This window comes from Eutrigla gurnardus, assembly GCF_963514095.1.
Source record: "Eutrigla gurnardus genome assembly, chromosome: 17".
NCBI classification, from domain to species: domain Eukaryota; kingdom Metazoa; phylum Chordata; class Actinopteri; order Perciformes; family Triglidae; genus Eutrigla; species Eutrigla gurnardus.
The window spans coordinates 3,523,737-3,549,519 of NC_139928.1; the positions used below are offsets into that span (position 1 = coordinate 3,523,737).

The window sequence follows — 25,783 nt, forward strand, 5'->3', positions numbered from 1 at the left end:
CTAGTGGTGCAAACACTGCCAAAATTCAAAAAAGAAAGAAATCAGCCAGAAAGGCAGAGAACAGAGAAATGGTCTGTGGTCACCACCTGCAGAACCATTCCTTTATAGAGATGTCTTGCTAATTGCCACTCATTTCCACCTGTGGTTTGTTCCATTTACACAACAGCAGGTGAAATTGACTCTCAATCAGTGCTGCTTCCTAATCGGACAGGCTGATTTCTCAGAAATATGATTGACTTGCAGTTACATTATGTTGTTTTAGTGTTCCCTTTATTTTTTTGAGCAGTGTGGACCATTTTCTGCATTACATCGGGACATAATATGTTTCAGTCAACTCATGTAGGTGAGACACTAACCTTTTCCTTTCATCATCTTGACGGCCTTAAAAAATCACTGAAAAATAAATCAAGACATATCACAGCCGTTGGTTTACAATTTTATTGTTATCGTTTTCTCAGATAAAAGCAGATAGAGGAGCATAATAATCAGAAACGGCGTGCAGCTTTGGGGTTCCCTTCCAAAGCCGGAAGAGAGAACTGTCCGAGGTGAGTATGCGCTAACCCGCCGTAAATGCTACATAAACACTGTCCATAGGGTCACAATAATGGCTGCTGTCACTTCTGTGACACTTAACCTGTAACACACTTTGTGACACGGAGATATTCTGAGGTAAGCTAGAGTTGGCTAGTGTTGTACTGAGCAAATAAACATCTATGTACTGTGAATCTATAGTGTCTCGTGACTGTGTCATTTCCTGTTCCTGCGAGCACAGTCGCTCATCTCTACCGTGGCATAGCTTTGGCATTAGGAGGTAACATGGTGGCGCCCCGTCGGGCCGTTTGAGAACAAGCGTCTTTGTCCATCTCATAACATTAAGGGAGTAGCTCCCCCAGGCCTTGGGCCAGTAAATATTGGGGGTAGGTTATGCAGGATTTAAGTCAGCTATTCAAGTTTGACAAATAAACAAGTTTCTATATAGTGCTAATGTTGTTTAACAAGGAAAAGCACCCGTAGACATGTACAGACTCTTGGGTATGTACTTGTCTGGGTCCAAATGCGTCTGGAACGTTTCCCCTTCTTTCGATTATAGTGAGATCCACTTTGAAGTGCAGCTTTGCAGTTGTACAAACACACAGGAGCTTTAAGCTTTAGCTTATTATTCCCAGACGAGGAGACAAAAGGTGCTTGTAGCATGTAGGCCGACGTGTCACTTTTCAAATCACATTTTGTTTTTAGCGTTCTTTCAAACGTTTAAAAAAAAAAAAAAAAAAAAAAAAAAAAATCGGAGTAGACTAATGTATCTAGTCTAGCTTCACTGGCTGAGTTGAGGTTTTAGACGAGACTTTAAAAAGATGAGGATGTACTACAAAAAGGACCAAACAGCAGCACTCAGTAGAACAGAGAAAAACAGACAGAGATAATGTAATGTATATGTGTATGTATGTATATGTATGTATACAGTATGTATATGTATGTATACATGTGTGTATGCGTATGTGTATGTGTGTATGTATGTATGTACAGTGCTATGCATAAGTTTAGGCACCCCATGCTAAAGTTGACTAAAAAGAGGAATAAAAATCCTCTTTTGTGAATTTATCTTAATGCCTTAATTAAACAAATGAGGAAAAATCCTACCTTTTAGAGGACACCAATTTTCTTTGTGAATGAATAATGTATCGTAGTAAGAAATAAATGTCCTTCATTAGGGTGCGTAAGTATGGGCACTCCTATGTTAAACTCCCATAGAGGCAGGCAGATTACGATACATTATTCATTCACAAAGAAAATTGGTGTCCTAAAAGGTAGGATTTTTCCTCATTTGTTTAATTAAGGCATTAAGATAAATTCACAAAATATGATTTTTTTATTCCTCTTTAGCATAACTTGCCTAAACTTATGCATAGCACTGTATGTACACATGTACATACATACATACATGCATACACACACACACACACACATATATATATATATATTTATATATATATCGTCCTAGGCTTGTTTTGCTAATATAAAAAGGTATAAATAACACATCCTGGTTTGGTTAAACACAGTTAAGATGAAGAAAACGAAGACGAAGAGACTAAAGTGTATGTTTTAGGACAATTCCTCACTGTCCTTATCCACCATTTTTGGGATTACCTGAGATTCCAGTTGTCCCTCAGGGCTTTTTACAGATTTGATAGCAACAGCACTCGTTGATTGATCGACTGATTAAATCAATCGACTGATTGAGGTTAAGAGTCTTCCGACCAGATGGGGGGAGGGGTCAAAGACATTCAAGCAAGCAGAGGGCGTTCATATTGCCGTGAACTAGATCCTTGATAGCGTAACTTTGCCCCCCCCCCCCTCCCCTCCCCCCACACACACCTGACCTGCAGGCTCAGCACAGTCATTTCACCGCAGTCCATCAAACAACAACAACTCTTCAAAAAGGCTAAAAGAAGGCATGTAGCGAAGAAACAAAGAGAAGGCTTAGCTTAAAACGGGCGAGGTATCCATTACATAATCCTCCCTCTAAGGAATTTAGGCTTTTTAATACCATCTTGGAATGCACTATATATTGATATATTTATATATACACAATGTATATTGCCGTTAATATAAGCAGGATTACTGTTGATAAATACAGTGGCCTCCTTACTATCAGAGGCACCTCAGCGAGCTTTAGCACCCTTCTCCCTTTGATTTGTGGGTGCCTTAGGCCTCCGAAAGGCCCTACATAATGTGGAGGAGGAGACACTTAATTGTTTTCCTATTTCATCATGTTAAAATTAAAATATGATCCACCAGCTCCGGGTCACTCTTCGTCCACAGTTTCCCTTTTTGAATCTTCCTCTTTCTGATCCAGGACCTGAGGGGTGGGGCTTGGCACCTCTGCGGTAGCCAATGAGGAGGTGTCTTGTTGATCAACAATCCTGTGGGAAGCAGTCTCCTCCTGTGGAAAAAGAAGGGATGTATCAGCAAAACATTTACCAATGGTTAGACACACCAGGGGTCAGGTGCATAAAACTCAAAAGACAGAAATGTGGATACGCATTCTTTACGTATTTATAATTGGTACGTAGAGCGTAAAAACCATGATGACACCCATTGGTTTGCTAGCAGTATTAAAGCCTGAAGTTTGGCATTTTTGCTGTCGCCATTTTGGTTTTTGGACCAGAAGTGAATATTCCAGGCAGCTCCTTTCTACATTTGCTTTTGGTCATTGGAAGGATTCATGTAGAAAAAAAAAAAACAGTGGATACCGCTTAACCACCGATCACGCCAGTTGGGGTCAAAATTATCACCATAAACAAGTGATTATTCTTACTAAAGGTTTTTTTTGTTCTTTATTTCTCATGCAGATATGATTAACATGAGTAGATTTATTACATGAATATCTATCCATCGTCTACCCCTTATCCTGTATTCAGGGTCGTGGGGAGTCTGGAGCTGATCCCAGCTGTGGGAGAAGGCAGGGTACACCCTGGAAAGGTAACCAGTCTATCACAGGGCTGACATGCAGAGACAGACAGGTAACCAGTCTATCACAGGGCCGGCAGTGTAGAGACAGACAGGTAACCAGTCTATCACAGGGCTGACAGAGACAGACAGGTAACCAATCTATCACAGGGCTGACATGTAGAGACAGACAGGTAACCAGTCTATCACAGGGCTGACATGTAGAGACAGACAGGTAACCAGTCTATCACAGGGAGACATGTAGAGACAGACAGGTAACCAGTCTATCACAGGGAGACATGTAGAGACAGACAGGTAACCAGTCTATCACAGGGCTGACAGAGACAGACAGGTAACCAATCTATCACAGGGCTGACATGTAGAGACAGACAGGGAACCAGTCTATCACAGGGCTGACATGTAGAGACAGACAGGTAGCCAGTCTATCACAGGGGTGACATGTAGAGACAGACAGGTAACCAGTCTATCACAAGGCTGACATGTAGAGACAGACAGGTAACCAGTCTATCACAAAGCTGACATGTAGAGACAGACAGGTAACCAGTCTATCACAGGGCTGACATGTAGAGACAGACAGGTAGCCAGTCTATCACAGGGGTGACATGTAGAGACAGACAGGTAACCAGTCTATCACAGGGCTGACATGTAGAGACAGACAGGTAGCCAGTCTATCACAGGGGTGACATGTAGAGACAGACAGGTAACCAGTCTATCACAAGGCTGACATGTAGAGACAGACAGGTAACCAGTCTATCACAAAGCTGACATGTAGAGACAGACAGGTAACCAGTCTATCACAGGGCTGACATGTAGAGACAGACAGGTAACCAGTCTATCACAGGGCCGACATGTAGAGATAGACAGGTAACCAGTCTATCACAGGGAGACATGTAGAGACAGACAGGTAACCAGTCTATCACAGGGCTGACATGTAGAGACAGACAGGTAACCAGTCTATCACAGGGCCGACATGTAGAGACAGACAGGTAACCAGTCTATCACAGGGCTGACATGTAGAGACAGACAGGTAACCAGTCTATCACAAAGCTGACATGTAGAGACAGACAGGTAACCAGTCTATCACAGGGCTGACATGTAGAGACAGACAGGTAACCAGTCTATCACAGGGAGACATGTAGAGACAGACAGGTAACCAGTCTATCACAGGGAGACATGTAGAGACAGACAGGTAACCAGTCTATCACAGGGCTGACAGAGACAGACAGGTAACCAATCTATCACAGGGCTGACATGTAGAGACAGACAGGTAACCAGTCTATCACAGGGCTGACATGTAGAGACAGACAGGTAGCCAGTCTATCACAGGGGTGACATGTAGAGACAGACAGGTAACCAGTCTATCACAAGGCTGACATGTAGAGACAGACAGGTAACCAGTCTATCACAAAGCTGACATGTAGAGACAGACAGGTAACCAGTCTATCACAGGGCTGACATGTAGAGACAGACAGGTAACCAGTCTATCACAGGGCCGACATGTAGAGACAGACAGGTAACCAGTCTATCACAGGGCTGACATGTAGAGACAGACAGGTAACCAGTCTATCACAAAGCTGACATGTAGAGACAGACAGGTAACCAGTCTATCACAGGGCTGACATGTAGAGACAGACAGGTAACCAGTCTATCACAGGGAGACATGTAGAGACAGACAGGTAACCAGTCTATCACAGGGAGACATGTAGAGACAGACAGGTAACCAGTCTATCACAGGGCTGACAGAGACAGACAGGTAACCAATCTATCACAGGGCTGACATGTAGAGACAGACAGGTAACCAGTCTATCACAGGGCTGACATGTAGAGACAGACAGGTAGCCAGTCTATCACAGGGGTGACATGTAGAGACAGACAGGTAACCAGTCTATCACAAGGCTGACATGTAGAGACAGACAGGTAACCAGTCTATCACAAAGCTGACATGTAGAGACAGACAGGTAACCAGTCTATCACAGGGCTGACATGTAGAGACAGACAGGTAACCAGTCTATCACAGGGCCGACATGTAGAGACAGACAGGTAACCAGTCTATCACAGGGAGACATGTAGAGACAGACAGGTAACCAGTCTATCACAGGGCTGACATGTAGAGACAGACAGGTAACCAGTCTATCACAGGGCCGACATGTAGAGACAGACAGGTAACCAGTCTATCACAGGGCTGACATGTAGAGACAGACAGGTAACCAGAGCACCATACGGCAAAGTTGGCTCTGCTCAACGCGAGGTCTGTGTCATCTAAAACATTCATTCTGAAGGACTTCTTCATTCAACGACACCTGGATATGCTATTTTTAACCGAGACGTGGATAGGCGCTGGAGCGGGTGAGTCATACGTTTTTGGTGTACTGCTCATTCATTAGCACAAGCATTTTTAAAAACAATTTCACATTAAGGAAGCTACCTGTTGGGACTTACTCCACCTTCGAAATTCAGTGCGTAAAAGTGGAATCCACTACAACCCCCTTAGTGTGCATCTTGGTTTACAGGCCTCCTAAACCAAGCAAAGACTTCATTAAAGAGTTCATGGACTTTTTATCTGATTGTATTACATCTTATGATCGCTTGTTGATTTTAGGCGATTTCAATATCCATGTCTGTTGTCCAGATAAACCCCTGGTTAAAGATTTTTTCCATGTCATAGATTCGTTTGGTCTGGTGCAACACATTAATCAGCCTACCCATACACTCGGCCACACCCTCGACTTAATTCTATCTTATGGGTTCTCTGTGGATAATGTGCTTGTTGAGGAGGCATCCATCTCTGACCATAAACCCATTGTGTTTAATGTAAACCTACCGAACCCCCCTGTCTGTAGCTAAATTCCCAGGTCGCTTTTCTCGTTACACTAATTCTCTCACTACCAGCCATTTTTCTGAATGTTTCCTGTGTAATGATGTGGCTAGCTCCATTTCTACTGCAAATGAGCTTCCTGGCAGTATAGATGACTTAGTCTCTATTCAACACATCTTCCTCTAACATTTTAGATTTCATTGCTCCCCTTAAAGGAGAAATCCGGTCATTTTTTACCCCATTTCCGTTGTCCTCGGGGTCATCCCGACTTATTAGAAGCAAAAAACCCGACAAAAATTGACGTTGCCTAGCCCGAGATCTGTACCTGCCTGGCAGCCTTCCAGACTCGCTCCAATGCTAACCCATTGGGGCACGTTATATCTGCTTTCCTGGGCCTCCGAAAACAATTCCAAGACCTATGCAACACAGGTTGGGTCCGTACGAGACACCACGGCGCTCGTTTAGCTCAAATAGTGTTGCAGAACGACATAAATATGTGTGTTTTAGCATGAAGTTACTCACCTCAAATCACCCCGTAGACATTAGCAGAAGATAGCCGAGCGCCTGTCGTCCCTCCCAGTCACCGCAGAAACGAGAACGTTTTCCTCGTAGTTTTGATTTTGTATCCATAAAGAATTGATCGTCATGTCCGTAATAAATCCATGAAGCTGTTACGTCCATATGTATGACTGTTACAACATAGCAACGATAGCTTACAGCTAGTAACGTGCTGGGCGCTCGTCCGTCCCAGTCACCGCAGAAACAAAAACGTTTTCCTCGTAGATTTTGTATCCATAAAGAAACGATCGAGCTGCGCAGTCGTCCTGTCCGTAATAAATCCATGAAGCTGTTATGTCCATATGTATGACTATGTTACAACATAGCAACGACTGCTTACAGCTAAACAGTAGCCGAGAGCCAAAAGTCTCGCGCAAGTTCCCGTCTCCCGACGTCCTCACTCTGGAGCTGTTTTCAAGCCAATACAGTGACAAACTTCTTTCCATTGAGCAGTGCAGTCATGTCCATATGACAGTGTAACTAGCGCTAGCCTACATAGTAAGATTGCTTAGCCTGTGTGTAGCAGTTGAAGCTGCTACAAAGACAACAAATCTCGCGCAGTCTCAGTAGGCTAGTTGTGTTGACAGCACGAGTGGGAGTCGCATGTCGCGTGTGCAGACTGCAGTCTCTCATCAACAGAGTGAGATCAAAGTGACCCTCGCGCGACTGTCCAAGATTTTTCACTGTACTGGCTTGAAAACAGCTCCAGAGTGAGGAACGGCAGACGGGAACTTGCGCGAGACTTGCATTGTTTTGGCTCCCGGCTACTGTTAAGCTGTAAGCAGTCGTTGCTATGTTGTAACATAGTCATACATATGGACATAACGGCTTCATGGATTTATTACGGACAGGACGACTGCACTGCCGGATCGTTTCTTTATGGATACAAAATCTACGAGGAAAACGTTTTCGTTTCTGCGGTGAGTGGGACGGACGAGCGCCCAGCACGTTACTAGCTGAAGCTATCGTTGCTATGTTGTAACATAGTCGTACATATGGACATAACAGCTTCCTGGATTTATTACGGACATGACGACTGCACTGCTTGATCAATTCTTTATGGATACAAAATCAAATCTACGAGGAAAACGTTTTCGTTTCTGCGGTGACTGGGAGGGACGACAGGCGCTCGGCTATCTTCTGCTAATGTCTACGGGGTGATTTGAGGTGAGTAACTTCATGCTAAAACACACATATTTATGTCGTTTTGCAACACTATTTGAGCTAAATGAACGCCGTGGTGTCTCGTACGGACCCAACCTGTGTTGCATAGGTCTTGGAATTGTTTTCGGAGGCCCAGGAAAGCAGATATAACGTGCCCCAATGGGTTAGCATTGGAGCGAGTCTGGAAGGCTGCCAGGCAGGTACAGATCTCGGGCTAGGCAACGTCAATTTTTGTCGGGTTTTTTGCTTCTAATAAGTCGGGATGACCCTGAGGACAATGAAAATGGGGTCAAAAATGACCGGATTTCTCCTTTAAACTCAGACATCCTAAACCTAAGTTACAACCCTGGCTTGATGACACAACCCTCTCAGGCAGGCTTGTCGGAGAGCTGAGCGGAAATGGAACAAGGATAGACTTACAGTTTCTTTTGACATTTTCAGAAATTCTTTAGCAGCCTTCCAGACAGCGGCTAAGAAAGCCAGAGCCAAACATTTCTCAGATATAATCAATAAACACTCCCAAAGGCCTAAAATCCTTTTTAGTACCATAAACTCAATTATTAACCCCGAAGTCTCCCCAGAGGTCGAAACATCCACAGTCATGTGTGAAACTTTTTTAAAGTTTTTTATTGATAAAATAGAACACATCAAATTGTCTTTTACTCCCTCTGTTCCCAGCACTGTACAGTGGCCCCCAGCTGTTACAGCTATGTTTGATAATTTTTTACCAGTGACCTTTGATGATCTAAGAGATATTATCAAGCACATGAAACTAGGGTTGTCCCGATCCAGCTTTTTGCACTTCCGATCCGATACCGATATTGTAGCTTTTAGTATCGGCCGATACCGATACCGGCCGATCCAAGCATGTATTAAAGATTGAAGATGCCGGTTGATGGAAATGATCCAAAATTAGGGGCCGGAAAAATATGTCTGGAAAATGATGAGCATCACATTAATAGCTACAGATACTGTAAAACACTACAACGACATGAGTGCATATATTGTCTTATTTTATCAAGTAAAATATAAGTTATGGGTTTACTCAACAGCTTAATAGTTCATAGAAATTCAGGTAGAAATAGGTTAACTCAGAGTTCCACAGCTTATCAAAAACAATCCTCCCCCCACAGGGGGTCCCCTTGCTTTGCATTCACACTGCTCCAGCCCAAACGGGCTTTAGCCCGTACACACGTCATCACGTCCTAATACTACACACACAATATGGCTTGATGTTGTTTTGAAGGAGTGCATATATTTATCGACAACACTCGACCTGCATCAGCGCATGTGCGCACGAGCGGATCTGTGCGAGCAGGCAGCACGGAAGCCGGTCCGGTTCCGGTACCGGTCCCGCTCACACCACGAGTCTGAAGAGTGCAACAGCTTATCAAAATACAGTGTCAACTCCGTGTTTCCAAAGTAGAAAGCGTCATCGTGGTGGTTTAACGAGGCGGAACGGCATCAGAACAACATCAAGCGCGTAAAGTACACGAAGAAGAACGTAGCGGGAGCGCGCGGCGAGGATTGTTGTGGCTGCGCGTCTTGCGGAGCAAGTCTACTGTGCTGCGCGGAGGCGCTCCTAATGTAAATGATTATTGATTTATGAATGAATTGATAGGTGGCTTATTTTTGGCGTATTGATTTCATGGCCTGTACAATGGTAGGGGAAACACTGGACATGCACACAAGTCCGTCTTGTTGTTGTTAAGTGGATGCTGGACAGGTCGCGAGGTGTGCGCTAGGTGTGCTGGAAAACGCGGATCGGATTTTGGGGAAAAACGGAAAAAACTGGAATGGATTACCTACATCGGTGCGCTGGAAAACACGGACCAGAGTTTTGAAAAAAACTGGATCGAGAGTCCGGATCGGGATTTTCCCGTGCAGGCCGATCCGATATCGATATGCATTTTTTGCTAATATCGGCGGCCGATCCGATCCAAATATCGGATCGGGACATCCCTACATGAAACCCTCTACATCCCCCAATGATGCTATCCCCTCTCAGATCATCAAAGATGCCATTGAAACCATTGGTCCAAGCATTCTGGTCATTATAAACACATGCCTTGTCTCTGGCACTGTTCCCTCATGTTTCAAGCATGCGGCCGTCCAGCCGTTGCTTAAAAAACACAACCTTGATGCTAATTGTCCAAAAAACTACCGCCCCATATCTAAACTACCATTCATCTAAAAAATTCTTGAAAAAGCAGTCCTCTCTCAAGTACTGCCTTTTCTCAACTCTGCCAATGTCTTGGAGCCCTTTCAGTCTGGCTTTAAAACACGCCACAGCACTGAAACAGCTTACAGCACTGAAACAGCTTACTACTCACACTAGACACAGGTGAGAGCGCCATCTTAGTCTTATTAGACCTCAGTGCTGCCTTTGACACCGTCGATCACCCAACTCTTCTAGCCCGTCTCCATCACTGGGTTGGTATTAGGGGCTCTGCCCTGCAGTGGTTCTCCTCCTACCTCACCCATAGATCCTTTTCAGTGTCTATAGGTCAACATTCCTCATCCTCTGCCCCTCTGTCCTGTGGGGTCCCCCAAGGGTCCATCCTGGGTCCAATTCTGTTTTGTTTATATATGCTCCCATTGGGAAATATAATCAGAAAATACAACCTGTCGTTCCACTTTTATGATGACGACTCACAATTATATCTCCCACTGAGATCCGGACACTCCCTTCAGACTCTCCTAGAGTGTCTCATGGAGATTAATGACTGGATGGGGGATAATTTCCTCCAGCTCAACAACAACAAAACAGAAGTGATCATCTTTAGCCCCTCCAAAACCAAAAACCCCATCTTTACTGACCTAGGTAGTCTAACCCCATTCACAAAACCTTTTGCAAGAAATCTGGGTGTCATTTTTGATTCGGAGCTATGCTTTAATAAGCAAATCTCCTCTGTAATTAAGAACAGCTTTGTAATTAAGAACAGCTTTTACCAGCTCAGAATTATCTCTAAAATAAAACACTCCCTATCATACCACGATCTGGAAAAAGTTATCCATGCTTTTATAACATCACGGCTAGACTACTGCAACTCCCTCTACCTTGGTCTCCCTCAGTCCCTCATATCACGCCTTCAAATGGTTCAGAATGCAGCGGCAAGACTGTTGACTGGGTCAAAAAAGTGGGAGCATATTACACCTGTTCTTGCATCCCTTCACTGGCTGCCGGTACAACAAAGGATCCATTTCAAGACAGTTTTAATGGTGTTCAAAGCCCTCAACGGTCAGGCCCCATCTTACATCTCAGACCTTTTACACCCCCACTCAGCCCCTAGGTCCCTAAGATCCTCTAATATGGGTCTTCTCCACATCCCCCGCTCCAGACTCAAGCAAAAAGGTGACCGGGCCTTTGCAGTAGCTGCTCCGCGCTTGTGGAACCAACTGCCACCACACATACGCGATGCCCCCTCCATTTCTGCTTTTAAATCAAGGCTCAAAACCCACCTGTACACCCTGGCTTTTTCTCCCCATTAATCTATCTTACCTCTGCACTACTATCTTTGTTAACATGCGGTTGTCTGTTTTATGTATTTTTTATTTAACATTGTTATTTTTACTTTTTTACCTATTGAATGCACTATGTACAGCACTTTGGTCAGTGTGAACTGTTATAAATGTGCTTTTATAAATAAATTTTACTTACTTACTTACTTATTTACAGTCTATCACAGGGAGACATGTAGAGACAGACAGGTAACCAGTCTATCACAGGGCTGACATGTAGAGACAGATTTCACCACACACAATATGCCATGTGAGATTTGTTTTCACAGGGGAATTGTAGCTTTTTCAATTCTTACAGCTATGAAACCATGACATCATGTGACCACGGTTATGCCAAAAATCGGTAAATCCCGTCATCCCTAGAACACTAAGCGGTTTCCGCTGTAGGAGGCCCAATATGCGCTGCTTCACGGTTTCAATTTGGACTAAATGCAGCAGACTGGCTCTTATGATCAGCTGCCTCCCACTAGTTGTCCGTTTATTTTCCCTTTCTCCTTAACCAAACGGCTAAGTGGATTTACCTGCTCTGAGAATCGATGATTCACCTGATCGGCAAACTCGTGCATCTCTCCCTCCTCACCGTTTGAGTGGCAGCTTGGACTTGGCACCTCGATTCCATGGCTTTCCAAAATGGCAGCTTCTGGTTGTGTGACGGGAAAAGCAGGAAATATAAATGTACGGTTACAAACATGGCTCCACCTGTGATTCTGCATAAAAAACCTTGGCAGACTGTTTCAGACAAACAGAAGGGTGAAGTGTGAAAAAAAATCTCCTTCTTCTGCATTAAATATTTTTGGAGTGACAATAAACAAATGATCAGGTCTTCACCGATATTTGCTCTTCTCTTCATCTCCTTCCGACGGTTGGCGAACCAGTTGTACACCTTCAACGCGGTCACGCGCTCAAACTCCGACAGCTTACAGCCTGAGTGATGAAATGCACATCTCTCACATCAAGGACACAATGCACTTCCACATCAACAGTCCCACACGCACACAGAATGAATGCATGCAGCCCCTTAAAGTCCCAGTCTGCAACATTTTTTTGATCATATTCACTGAAGCCGACACTATGCTCCGATAGAACAACATAAATCATCTGGTCTTAGAAAAAAAAGTGTGCCTCTACGTGCACGTAGAGCCTGTTGTTTGTTTTGCAAAAAAATCGACAACGCACGGATCATCCTGTCCAATCAGCACGCAACCAAGGAAAAGAAGGAAAAAAAGAAAGATTGCGACGGTGCCCGTGATAAAACCAGAGTCAACATCGGACCCACGTTTCAAAGGTGGCGTGATCTAAGGGATTTCAAAGGGCACGACGTCGAGGGGAAGGAGCTCGGTGGTCGTGGGGGAGGAGCGTGAGAGTTGGAAAAGATTCAAAATCTGACAGAGTGCCCTCGATCCGCCGGACTTGCCGACTGGGACTTTAACTTCAGGGCGACTGTGGCTCAGTTGGTAGAGCGGGTTGGCCAATGTTCGGAGGGTCGCCGTTCGATCCCTGCCCTTGTCACCGTGCCATGGTTGTTATATCCTTGGGCAAGACACTTCACCCAGCTTGCCTCGTGTGAATGTGTATGACTGTATGTTTGAGGTGGTTGGAGGGGCCGTAGGCGCAGAATGGCAGCCACGCTTCCGTCAGTCTGGCCCAGGGCAGCTGTGGCTACTATCGTAGTTTACCACCACCGGTATGACTGTGTGTGAAAGAATGGAACCTGGAACCCTGTCAGAAAGTGCCATACAAATCCAATCCATTATTAGTATTACCAGCACTTCTCTCTTTTCATTTTCTGACTTTTCGTTCGCCGTGGATGCATGTGAGAAAAAACATTTTCTTCTTCTCAATGTAACACGAGTTATCTCAGCTGTACTGAGCAGCCGCCGGAGGACACTTCTGACAGGAACAGGTTACAAACTGCGTTTAGTACCTGGTTTCTGAATGACAGAGTTACAGGTGTTGGCAATCTCCTCTCGCTTGGCCTCATCCGGGTACTGGTTCTCCATGAAGAAACTGTAAGAGATAAACACCAGCAGGATTGGAAACGGTTAAATCACGTTGCATCACAGCTATCAAGTCTGTGTAGAACGCGGTTCTGCTTTGACCACATGAACTCACACTCGCACATAACGCCAGCCTCTGACCTCACAGCAGCCACAGCGGCAAAAGGGAATTCTACCAGTCGATGAGGTAAGCTAGTGGAGAACGTTAATGTTACCAGTTAGCCAACGTTACACTGTTTGATGGTGTATTTGATGCAACTTTCTACACATTGAGCTGTATTGTGATGCGTTCAAGCTCTACTCCAGTAAAATGGCAATTGGGCGTAATTAATAATGCTATCATGATGTGATGTAATCTTGTGAAATGTTTGGGGAGAAAATAAATAACAAAAAGAAAAAAAAACAAATTGCAATTGGTGCATCCCTACAAATTGGAAATTTAAACCAATACAATTCCGTGTTAAAAAACAAACAAACATCAGATGTTTTTATTATGTTAAAAAGGTCATTTTGAGCGATTTTAACTAAAGAAAAAGTTAGTTGAGAACCAGTTCCACGTTTGTGAGAGGTGCCATTAGCCTGAGCTGCCCTCATTTACTGCAAGTATTTTCATCAAACTAGCAGAGTAAGTAATATTTATACATTGGAAGAGATTCCGGAGAGGTCCAAAATGAAAAGGAACGGATTCATGGAGGCATTTAGTGGATTCATTTCTCCGAGTCCAGCATGTCTGTATCTCTTCTTATGACGACAGTTTCTCTAGTAAAAACAGAAATGTAGATCTCCAGGCAAGGATTGAAGTAACCCTTTTGTTTCCCTCCTTCCTCTTTAAATTGTCCTCTCTCTCATGTGGAGCTTCTTTACAGCCCTCAAGGCTGAAAAAGAATCATTAGCTCACGTTACAAAACACGCAGGGATCAATTTCCTTCCAGCCCTCTCTTTCCACACAGACACGCGCACACACGCGCACACACGCGCACACACACGCGCACACACACGCACACTTCACCTCTACAGTATCGTCCTTGGGTCTAAACTAGCTCATCGGGATCAGCACTGCAGTAGAATTGCGTAATCCGGGGGCACTGCTGGTGAGTGTGTCTGAGGGCCTTATTACTGTGAGTGCCCAGACTGCACCCTATACTTACAGCAACCATGTAATAAAGAAATCAATTTCACACAGCGGGTAGGACTGTGGAGGAATGCCCACTCTCTCTCGCTCTGCATCCTTCTGGGTTACCGAAGAGTCTGTCTGGCACTAATATGTGACAGAGAAGAAGAGATATAATGGACCTAAAAACAGAATACTAATCTGCACTACAAGCAGGAAGTCACAACAATGAAGCACCAAAGGCCGTTACACCCTGGGGAGGTTATTCATATTCATAAATACCTTGAGCAACGCTGCCTATTGCATGTGAATGACAACACTGTTGGCTCTCTGGATGGGACGTTCAGGTATAAAAAAAACAAAGATGGAACAATCAATAAACACGCAGCCTCATAAAACTACTGATACAACGGCACTGACATCACTGCAATAACGTGACGTTAACCTCTCAACACTGAGCCTCATAAGCCGCCCAGCTGCAACAATAACCTGATGGACAAACATGTTAAATCATCATTTATCAGCAGCTGCAGTATGAAGCTACACAGACAGAGTCTCTGTGTGGTATCAGTGCATCTCTATGTGAAGAGGCTTCTCATTCTGGTGCATAGATGCCTTCTGTCATTTATCTTTCAGCTCCCACAACAATATACAGAGACAATGGGAATGTTTGCGGATATATTTCAAATAGTAAATTATCGTGATTAATCACAGCTACCCTGTGATTAATCAGATTACAATGTTTAATCGTTTGAAAACCCTTGTTCAAAGAATCATTTTTTTTTGCAGGTCTTGGATCAGCTTTTTTTTAATGATTCAATGCAAAACACAAAGTGAAGTGAGTCATTGGAGTTTTCTTTTTGTTTTTACAGTGAACCAAACATTAAAGAGTAAATAAAGAAAATATAATCGATGAGGATTTGCTGCTTTTATCGTTTACAAAAAACACTCGCAATAAGTTGATCCTGGTGAATTTACATTATTGGTATAATTGTAAATATCTTTATCAGACGATGGCTGATATATTTTTTTTTAATTTAAAATATTATGGTTTTTATTTGTCCACACAAAAAATGTGTTTGCTTCTTGACGAAATACATTGTGTGCATTATGTTATTATATTCCAGTATGTTTTAGCACCATTTTAAGTGTTTTAAGTATATTGTGATGATATCAGGATAATATCTTGAGTTGCAATTATTTTGGCCGGGATAATCTTCACATGACATTTTCATATCATCCATGTTACGTTGTAAATGAAAAAGCTGATTTATTAATTGAGCCAGTTAAGGGATAATGAAAATACTTGTTACTTGCAGCCTCAGTTCAGGAAGATCCACTTTACTTGAGCCTGTTCTTTATAATGAAGTCACTTTAGATTATTTTTTTGGCTAGAGCGCCGTTCAAGCCTTTTATTCTTTTATACAGATAGTGTGGAAACAGGGAGAAAGAGGGAGAAGACATGCGGGAAACTGATCCCCGGCCGGGAGTCGAACCCAGGATCACCGCGTCGAGGACGTTGAGCCTCTGTACATGGGGCGGCTGCCCTAACCACTGTGCCACCGACCCCCATAATGATGTCACTTTAATCAGGTGCAAAGGTCGAGTTCACAGGTAGAATTTTCTCCTTTACAGCTGACGATGTATTAAAGAAAAACGACATAAAAGCAGCACATTTATTTATGCCATAAGCCCAACGGCGAGCTGAAGTGACGTCACATCCAGACTAGCCTCTCTAACTCAATGCAGTCTCTCCTTCAGTATTTCTTCCATCCGTCTTTTTGAAAAAGATGGCTTTGGTTCTCTATGTAGCACTGTGGTTTGCATTCCAGTAGGAATAACATGCCATTTAGTAAGCCAGGAAAAGATTTAGTATGTCCCCATACATCGTATGTCAAATACAGCATGCCAAGAAATTCCAGGAGGTCCTGCATCCGGTCACATTTTGCAGTATGCAAGCCAGGATGCTTCTCGGTCTACTCTGACCACCACTCCTCTGTGCAGCAGAAGATACTTCAGACGGACGCCTCGTGCACGGGGGTCAAACATTTTACACTGCATGCAACAGGATGCGCTTTGTAAGAGCAGCTGCAGCTGCAGTATGGATACCTCTCCATGATTGATTGGCACTCCTTCCTCCAGGTGAACCTGCTTCCTCTACGCAGCCTCAGAGGACCGCCCACCATTCCTGCTCTGTCGCCAGCCATGACACCCGTCCTCCAATCCGGTTCCTCCTTCACCAGAGAGCGCATCGATAAGGTGGCGCCTGAGGAGGAGAGCACAGGCAACGATTTAACTGTTGAGGGTTCATGTAAACAATGACGGTGCTGGTGTTTGGACTCCGGCTAACTAGCTAAAAACATTATTGCAGTGAGTGACGTTTAGCCTGGAGCATCGATCCGGAGGGACAGAAATTACAGATATGAAGACAAACAACAGACTTTTTCTGCAGGGACGGGAACGGGTAGACACATTTTTTTGTTGTTGTTGTTCAAAAACATCGTATCACGGAACAACTTGCTTGATGATTAATTGTGCAATAAGCAGCTGTCTGTCATCACCTCATTTGTGATGGAAATATGCTCCCATTGAGGCGGAGTACAAGCTGCTATCACGGAGAACAACAACTATGAATGACTATTTCATCATGAACCATCAGAAACGTGCTCCTGGTATGTAAATATATCTTAACTCTACATTGTACATAACTTGCATCAGGGCATAACTTATAGTTAGCACCCTTTTAATACAACATTGAATTCTATTTAACACCCGTTTCACAGTCATACCGTGCAAAGTGTGATGGTAAACCGGTAATAGTAATTACTTATCATTTTAAAACTTCTTAGCAGTAGCCTATGCAGGAATATTTCATAATGACAATTTAATTAATGCAACCTGCAATGCTCAGGGGACAGAGCAATAATACATGATGAATTAATTTAATTATTTTTGCTTGAATCAACATTTCCCCATGGTGAGACGATGAGCTTCCTAGCTAATGTAGCTAGCAGCAGTGACAGTGTTTTGCTCCAGGTCTGATGGTGCCGACTGAAACTATCCTACTTTTACTTTATACGCCTATAACATCACATGACAGCCTGCAATCAGATGCTAAACATTTTATAATTAACATTAGCCTCCAGAACACAAGAGGACATACTTTGATTTCATTTCCTTTTTTTTTTTAGGAAGCTGAATTCAGTGCTTTATAAGACCTGCACATACACTGGTATATGTTGCATCCTTATACATAGCTTGACATTGACATTTTAATGGGACGGAGGTTTTTAGCACCCCGGCTCAATCCTCTAGTTTATCGCTGCCATTTCAGCCCATTGAAAAGCATCCAGAGCTGACAAGAGACGCTACAGGATGATTGGCCTGCAGGTCAGCTGATGCAGGCGTCCCCTGTGGCGAGCTGCTGAGGCCGGGGCGGGGCGGGGAGGGTGCGGTTACCTGGCTGGGCCTGGGCGGCTGCGGCAGCGGCAGTGTACCACGGCAGCAAGTGCATCAGCAGCTCTCTCTGCCTGCTCCACACTGGGTTGGGGTTGAGGTTGGTGTTGGGGTTGGGGAGGCTGCCGCTTGCCCCCGCTACCGTCCCATCTCTGTCCCCTCCCTTGGCCCTGGGCATGGGACTCACGCTGTGCTGGCTTTCACTCCACCTCAGCCCTTCAGTCGGGACAAAACCAACGGTCAGGCAGGCCACAGCCATGGATTAGACTATGGACACCAGTTTAGGCTAATGTAATTGGAAATTGAGAGCTATTTGGGTTAATCTACACACTCTTGTAAACCTGGCAGTTTTCAACAACAAATGCCTGCTTAATGATGTGTTCCTATGTATCCACCAATTAAAAGTCAATTTGAGCAAGAATGGTGCTTCTTTTTAGAGTCATGACGGGCAGGCCAACAGGAGTCTTTATTAGAAGCATTGTGGCCGCTGAGGAAATTAGTTATTGTTAGTATCACTGTTTGTTAGCCACGTAGGAATGAAAACCAGCACCAGAGTACCTCCAGCATCAGGGCTGAGAACTACAGAGGAGCTAAGCCAAAGCTTGGGTGGGTTGGGGGAAAATATAAAGAATTTAGATGAAGGGAGACAGCAGGGTCAGCAGATGGTCCGTCGGCGGTTTTGTTTATTTCATAGAAAGGATCATGTAAAAATGTACATTTCTGACATGATTTGCTGTGTCTTGTGAATGCAATATGATAAAAGCTCTGAGCATCTTTAGCGGTTACTCATTTGGTATGCTGTTGCCATTTGAAACCGTACCAATGTTCTTAGTTTATATAGACTTGTATCCTAGGACATGGAGAGGTCAACACCTACCCAAGCTGTTACTCTAGCCTGTACAGACAAACCACATTCACCCACTAAAGTTTCAATCCAAAACCAGGAGCCTTAATATTATCGATTAGCATCTCCTGTGACAGGACTACCTTTATCATTTGTCTTTCCTCTGAAATTATAGATTCGTCTCGTGTCCTTCTTTGACCTCACAGCCTTCGACGACCAGGATGGAGTTAGCATGAGGAATTAGAGGTGTGTGGGTTTATCATGCAGGAGGCTGGGGGGGTAAAGATGAGGACAGATGGCAGGGAGGGAGAATAGCAAGCAGTGGTTCACATTCACATAACAGACAAGATCTTATCCCCTTTTCAAGCCTTCCTTCCTACATTATCTAATCTATCATCATTAACCTGACATTCAACCTTGAGGCGCTGATCTGCACTTTCTCATAATCAGTCTCTCTGCACCTAACATCCATCATCCTCATAATGATCAATAATTCCACTCTTCTGCTCTGTAATAGTCAAATTCTACACTCCGGTCCATGGAAGTCCCGTCTGACCCCCAGCAGCCCTCTGACTTCGCCGCGCCTCACCTGGGTTGTTCCTTTCCAGCAGGTACCAGCGGTAGAAGGCTCTGCGCTTGGAGTCGCTCATCTCCAGGCCTTGCTGCAGCAACCACTGAGAGATGTAGCTCTGGCTGATGCCTGCGTGCGGGAGGCAAGGCGTTATCCCAACACATTAAAATACATCGATTTATGTCATGGCGCGCCGGTGGCGTCTGTGCTATTCAGATCGGCCGTGAGCCAGCTCCTGTTGGGCTAATTAAGACATCCTAATATCGATACCTTCATTAAGCACACCAATTTGGCACAATACTCTGTGAACAGTCCGTCGCTTGTGCAGTTCAGCGTTTATTGCTTGGAGGTGGAGCTTTAGCTGTGGACGCCACAAGCCCTTCTCCACCTAGTAATAGGTAGTAATAGTTTTTCATCCATTATTATATTTAATAACCTATTTTCTAAAGTGCATTAACAGGCTCTGCCTGTCTGGTCAAGTATAGTTCTTTACTCTCTCCCAAAAAATTAAATAAATAAAATGCTGATACTAAGTTTGTTGGACCAATTATTGGATCTTGTGTTGAATAACGTGATATATTGTCTGATGTTCTCTGTGGCATATAATCGTTTGTGTTATAATGTGGGCTGTGACTAATGATTTTTGTTATTATCGATTTATCCGTCAGTTATTTCTTGATGAATTTTTGAGTCCTCTTTTATACTATAAAATGTCCCAAAAAATACTGAAAAATGTCCCTCAGTTTTCCAATAAAATTTTTTCCAATTTGAAATAATATAAAAGCAGATAAAAGACTGGAAACTACTTTGTCTTCTGTTTCAGTGGCAGCAGTGCTTCAGCAGACAGTCTGCTGTTTAATGTTTCTCTGCCTTATTCCAGAACACACAGACCAACTTCTGTTCCTACAGAAGAATCTTCACACATTTACATTTTCAAATCTCACACTTTTTATATGCCTTTCCCCAATTTTCTTCGTCCGTTTCATATTGCAATGAAGCAGACTAAAAATGAGCGGTTTTGAGAGGAAATATTTCCCATTATTACTGTAAATCCTCTAATATAGGCCCGGGCCTTTATTTACTCAAGCGCACTGCGGACTAGGCCTTTATTGGAAGGAGGCCAGAATTAGAGACAGGCCCCTATTTCTATTTGAGCAAAACGGACTACCAGTAGAATGAATAAAAAACAGATTTTGTGTCTATTTGAACCTATAAAATACTAGGTGATTGACAGGCGCCATGGACGTAATTTAGGGGGGGGGACACAGGGGACATGTCCCCTGCACTTTTTCAAAAGGCCGTTTTGGTCCCCTGCACTTTTTACCCGTCCAAAAACAATGTTACGCTATATTAAACAGAGGCGCGTCAAGCACTAGGACCAAGCGGAAAACGTCCGTTCAAGCTGAAGCCTGTTTCGCTTAGTTTAGACCGCCCACAAGCTCCTCGATTGGCTCTGCCGTTTCTTGTGTGATTGGCCGTCCCCGCTGTCACTCCATCTTGCTTGCACACCGACGGTCTGCTAGTCTGCGGTCAGGAGTCCTACAGGAGTCCGCTACTATGCGTTGGGAGTTTGTTCTGCCTGGTTCACGTCAGCTAGAAGGATAGTAATATCAGAGGTTTCATTTACATTTACGTTTGAATCGGTGTCCATGTGCGTATGTGCGTGCGCGCGTGCGTGCATATGTGTATTTGGTAATTAGACGCAGTCAGGATGTCTAAAAAAAGAGAAGTGGACATAAGAGACTTCTTTAGAAGTCAAAGTCTAAGTTACTCAAAGAAATGCGTTACACCCATCCTGCAACACCTTCACTGGCTCCCAATAAACAGCATATCCACATAAAGATCCTCCTCATCATCTACAAAGCTCTCAATAATCTGATCAATAAAATGTATTATTATTACTATTGGATTAGAATTGGGTGATAATGTTTTGCTACATGATTTACAACCAGTCAAACCAAAAAAGGGAATAGTAGACTTAAAAGTAGCAATAGAAAACTAGAAGAACTACTAGAAAACAGAGTGAACTGAAAGAGTTAGAGTTTTATTTAAAATACTTGTGTCCCCCCCACCTTTGAAATCAAAATTTGGTCCTTGACAGGCGCTCACCTTCATACAATCACAAGCACACTTCATGGCTGCACCTGATTGGACGATCGCTTTCACTGGTGGCCTGTCTGCTCCCGGATTTCAAACCAACCAACATGGCGGCTCGTTTGGAAACTTTCTCTTATTTTACGACAATAGTTCACCGAAATGTGTTTGTGAAAGCTTTTTATGTGAGAAATAAGCTATGCAGTTGCTGAATCTGTCTTTTTTTAGATCGACAACAGTCAGTTTAAAAGATTTTCGAGAGCTTGCGGGAGGCGGCGGCGCACTGTCTCTTGACACTCGCTGTGAGGGCTTCTTACATACCGTAACTCCTGTAATATAGCTTCAGCCAAAATCTCCGCGACGCAACGGCATTGCACGGCTGACAATGAATGGGAAGTGTGGAAATAACGCTGCCTGTGGACACTTGCCCCGGCCTCCATTAGAGACCGGCCGTTATTTACCTCCGCCGACAGCGAGACAGGCCAATGTTAGAGACCGGCCGGTAATAAAATACATTAGAGGATTTACGGTAATCGTGACATCAAGATTTATACTCAAATCAATCATGAGCTTGCCACACCTTAATTTCAGTACTATTCATAACTGTCCACTTGTGACATTTGTTCCACGTCCTTGTAGCTGTTTAATAAACTTTAACCACTTCACAGACAAATAGTACCTGTAACTTGGCCTACGATTGCCTGAGAGATCCTGCGATTGTTGAGGAAAGTTTTGATCTCTTCTTTCACCAGGTTGCTGTCTCTCCTGTAAAAAGCAAAAAAAAAAAAAAAAAAAAAAAGCCATCATGGCATTAGAACCATTACACAGTGGTTAAAACACCAGCCTTAGCTCTGACTAACCTTATTCACTGATGCTCCTCTTTTTTCTGCCGTCCCTAAACACCTGACCTGAATTAACTCCACTAAAATTCTGAGGAACAAGCCTGCCCCTCGGGGGACAGTAGCTGTCATTATCTGATGTTATAATAGTCTCTCTTTGTCTGTACCATTCTTTTGGTCTTGCTTGCCAACTCGTCCTCGCCCAGCTCTCTGAAAATACTAAGCTCCTTCTTCTTCTTCACTGCTCACCTCATGTACTCCTCCACCTTCTCCTCCAGGTCCCACTCCTCTTCTCCCATCATGTCGTAGCTGAAAGAACGCTGCACCGCCACGCTGGGTGGGTAGAGCGGCGGCGGTGAGGCCTCGTAGCTGTTGCTGGGGGACAGCGCGGCGCAGTCGAGGCCGGAGGTCTGCGTCGTAGCAGAGGCCAGGGAGAGCGAGGAGGAGGAAGAGGAGGATGAGGACGGGGCTGGAGCGACTGTGGTGGGGGTTTTGTTGGACGGGGTGGGTTGAGAGTCACAGTGCGACGGGCGGTGGTCCGGGTCGAGCCTCTCCAGGGACTCCAAGGCATGGATGATCTGAGGTTTGGTCATGCCGGACAGACGCAGACGCTGCAAGAGGTCGATCTGTTCGATGGTGTAGCGCGGCTCCACCTCGCAGCACTCCATCCTGGCATCTGTGGACACAAAGCAGGGTTTTATCACTGTGAATCTGAGACTGGCATTCTGGAGGAAATACAAGACCAATTTTGTAAGTGAATATGAACCAAGTGTAGCCCTATTAATACACCAAAGATCTGTACGCTTAGGTTGATTTCTCACCAGATAAACCGTAGACCAAGATACATGCTGCTATATTTATCTCTACCTTTGATAGATCTTAAATTTAGCTAATGTGCCGCAAACTTTTTCAGAACCTGCAGACGAACCAATAAATGATGAAAGGATTATTAATAGACCCAAATAAAAACAGACATTCAAAACTGAATTCAAACACTACACTTCTCTTGTTGCGGGGGGGGGGGGGCATTTATCTTTAATACAACACTTTAAATGCAAGTGAGATTGAATCACGCCAATACCAAAGAACTTTTGAGTGAAGGCAAAAATGATTTGTAAAAACTGAACTTGGGAAAAGAAACGGACTGCATTCTCCTCTGAAGAACCCGTGGGTCATTCCAGATTTTGGCACCCTCTCAAACACTTGGCACAGACACTTAGAGCTAACCTTGCTCCATTTATCCAGGGTGGAATTCAAGTAAGATCGCCGCCCTGGCACGCGTAACCTAACATCAGGTCTACTCAGCCCAGTCATATCCATCCATCCATTCAGACATCAATCTTGTCACGCCGTGTACCAGAGTCAGGAGCTTCGCTTTAGCATTATCTATGAATCGTGTAAAAAAATCGCATTGCCATGACCTTGCATATTCTGAAAAGATAGCCTTAAAAACGTAAAACTGCATACGTTTGACCAATGTGATGGGCCCACTATTAAACTCTGCTGTGTTAAAGCTCCGACAAGCGGAGCCAACTACGTTTATAAAACTTAAGTCGATCTTGTTAAATGGGATGTGAGCCTGAATTTACCAAAAAGTCATGAACATTTCTGAGATGTGTCAGATCCAATACTATCACATATGTACATTTGTTGATAAACGGGACAAAGTTGACTTGCCAGATGCAAAGAATACGTGTGTGTGTGTGTGTGTGTGTGTGTGTGTGTGTGTGTGTGTGTGTTTACAGGATAGTTTGGGAACTATCAGCTACACTAAAAGACCATTTAAAATTTTTACCACACTGGTTCTTTTTGTGCAAAAGTAAAAGCTTGAGAACTAAGTGGCAAGCTGGCTTTTGTTGGAAAGAAAAAGGTTTAAAAAGTAAGTTAAACCGCACCGAGGCTATCTTACCTGACGGAGGGGGTGACACGGACAGGCGCCCCGGGAGGGGTTCAGTGCGAGGGGTCGCAGCTGGGACACACCACTGTCGCATGGCTCCGCCGGGGTTCAGCTCGGCTGGACCTCTACGGAGTCAGACAGGAGACTTGCTGCAGTGTGTTGCGGTTAGGCTGCCCCCATTCGCATTCTGGCAAACCCACAACGGCAGAAGCCTCGCTAGCAGCTACAGCTGGCTAAGCTAACACCGTCAGCCCTGGCTGGTTCCCCCGAGCACCAGCCTCACGCGCCGATAGCTGCTCGCTACCTTGTTGCGTTAAGTTTAGCCAGTGAGGGTCAAACAGAAAGCGGATGGAGTGCAATGTAACCGTCAGAATAAAAGCATCTGTGGCATCGTACAAATGGCGTTTTTTTTAAGTTGTATATTTCTATACAAGCAAATACACGATTCCATCAACCGACTCACTTTAAAAGCATGCTTACATACAGTGGTGTTTGGCTGCGAAAGAAACTTTAGAGACACGTTGCCCTTCACAGCACATTGACATGCCCACAACTTGTCGCTGTAACTTACCTAAATGACGGGTACATTTGGCTGACAGTTACAAGTACTTTACTGTACGTGTTACTTTATGTAGGCTAAACAACAAATCAACTCGTCCAGTCTACTGCAAGTCTTGCAAAACCTACCTATATGTAACATTCGGAGACGCACATTTCTCGATAGTTTTAATGTCGTTTTATAACAGGATGCTATATGGATTACATTAGTTATACCAATCGGCGTACACTTGCGCTTTTATTTTGAAGGACATATGAAACATTACTATTCAATCTGGTGAAATTGACATTACAATCCGTTTTACATTGGCTATCAGCTTATCCGAAACTTGCATTCGCGAAGTTACATTGCCAGCGTGTAAGAAACGGACGGCTAAGTACGAAACCTTGAAGGTTAAACGTGGCCGCAAGCAAATGTTTCGATGCGTTGGGTCGACTGGCTGGGACGCAGCTATCAGCTAACTTGGCTAGCTAAGCTAAGCTACGTTAGCTGATAGCCATCATTCGGATCGTCCCACCGCGGAGCACCTCTGCCTTACCTCCCGTTGCAGCGGAGAGACAGCAGCAGCCAGCCGGCCGGACGGAGAGGGGAGACGGTGAAAACTGTGGAGAAAAGTGTCAGTCCGCCCAACACCCAGCTCACAGAAAAGTAACCCGTCTGTCCGACGGCGAATTAACGAGCGGCGGGTGAACGGTTCAGGGTCATGTTGTCTTTCAGCTATGCAGTGGGGGAAATAGTGTATGCAAATATGGGGAGTCTGTCTCAATTTATGACCCCCTCGCCCGATAACACTGTCAAGCTAGCAAGAGTTATATATGATTTCCGGTTTTACTGTACCTACTTATAAAAACCCCGCCGTGGCTACATTTAAACCCCCACTATGTGACA

The 25,783-nt window shown here is 44.2% G+C and overlaps 1 protein-coding gene across 6 annotated transcripts; it reads right to left on the reverse strand.

Moving 5' to 3' along the window:
• Positions 1 to 423: 423 nt before the first annotated feature.
• On the reverse strand, positions 424 to 25,783 carry LOC311028212 (homeobox-containing protein 1). 6 transcript variants are annotated; one of them, XM_084032589.1, is made up of 12 exons: positions 25,434 to 25,774; positions 24,349 to 24,461; positions 22,689 to 23,115; positions 22,280 to 22,365; positions 19,525 to 19,635; positions 18,095 to 18,307; positions 16,745 to 16,901; positions 13,452 to 13,534; positions 12,356 to 12,451; positions 12,049 to 12,164; positions 2,368 to 2,941; positions 424 to 2,316 (listed from the first exon to the last, which is right to left on the reverse strand). In XM_084032589.1, the coding sequence occupies exons 2-11, from the start codon at positions 24,428 to 24,430 to the stop codon at positions 2,804 to 2,806; spliced, it is 1,509 nt and encodes a 502-aa protein (XP_083888715.1). In that variant the 5' UTR covers positions 24,431 to 24,461; positions 25,434 to 25,774; the 3' UTR covers positions 424 to 2,316; positions 2,368 to 2,803. The 6 variants fall into 6 exon arrangements, with proteins under 6 accessions (XP_083888715.1, XP_083888713.1, XP_083888718.1 ...); XM_084032587.1 differs by having other exon boundaries at positions 12,049 to 12,167; positions 25,434 to 25,772; XM_084032592.1 differs by lacking the exon at positions 18,095 to 18,307 and having other exon boundaries at positions 12,049 to 12,167; positions 25,434 to 25,783.

Excerpts from the sequence above, each read along its gene's own strand:
- LOC311028212 (XM_084032587.1), bottom strand. The coding sequence starts at position 24,430 with ATGCGACAGTGGTGTGTCCCAGCTGCGACCCCTCGCACTGAACCCCTC. Across the intron at positions 16,902-18,094 it reads AGCCGCCCAGGCCCAGCCAG|GCGCCACCTTATCGATGCGC; the intron begins GTAACCGCACCC and ends TCTCCTCCTCAG. Across the intron at positions 12,452-13,451 it reads CTCTGTCATTCAGAAACCAG|GCTGTAAGCTGTCGGAGTTT; the intron begins GTACTAAACGCA and ends TTCATCACTCAG.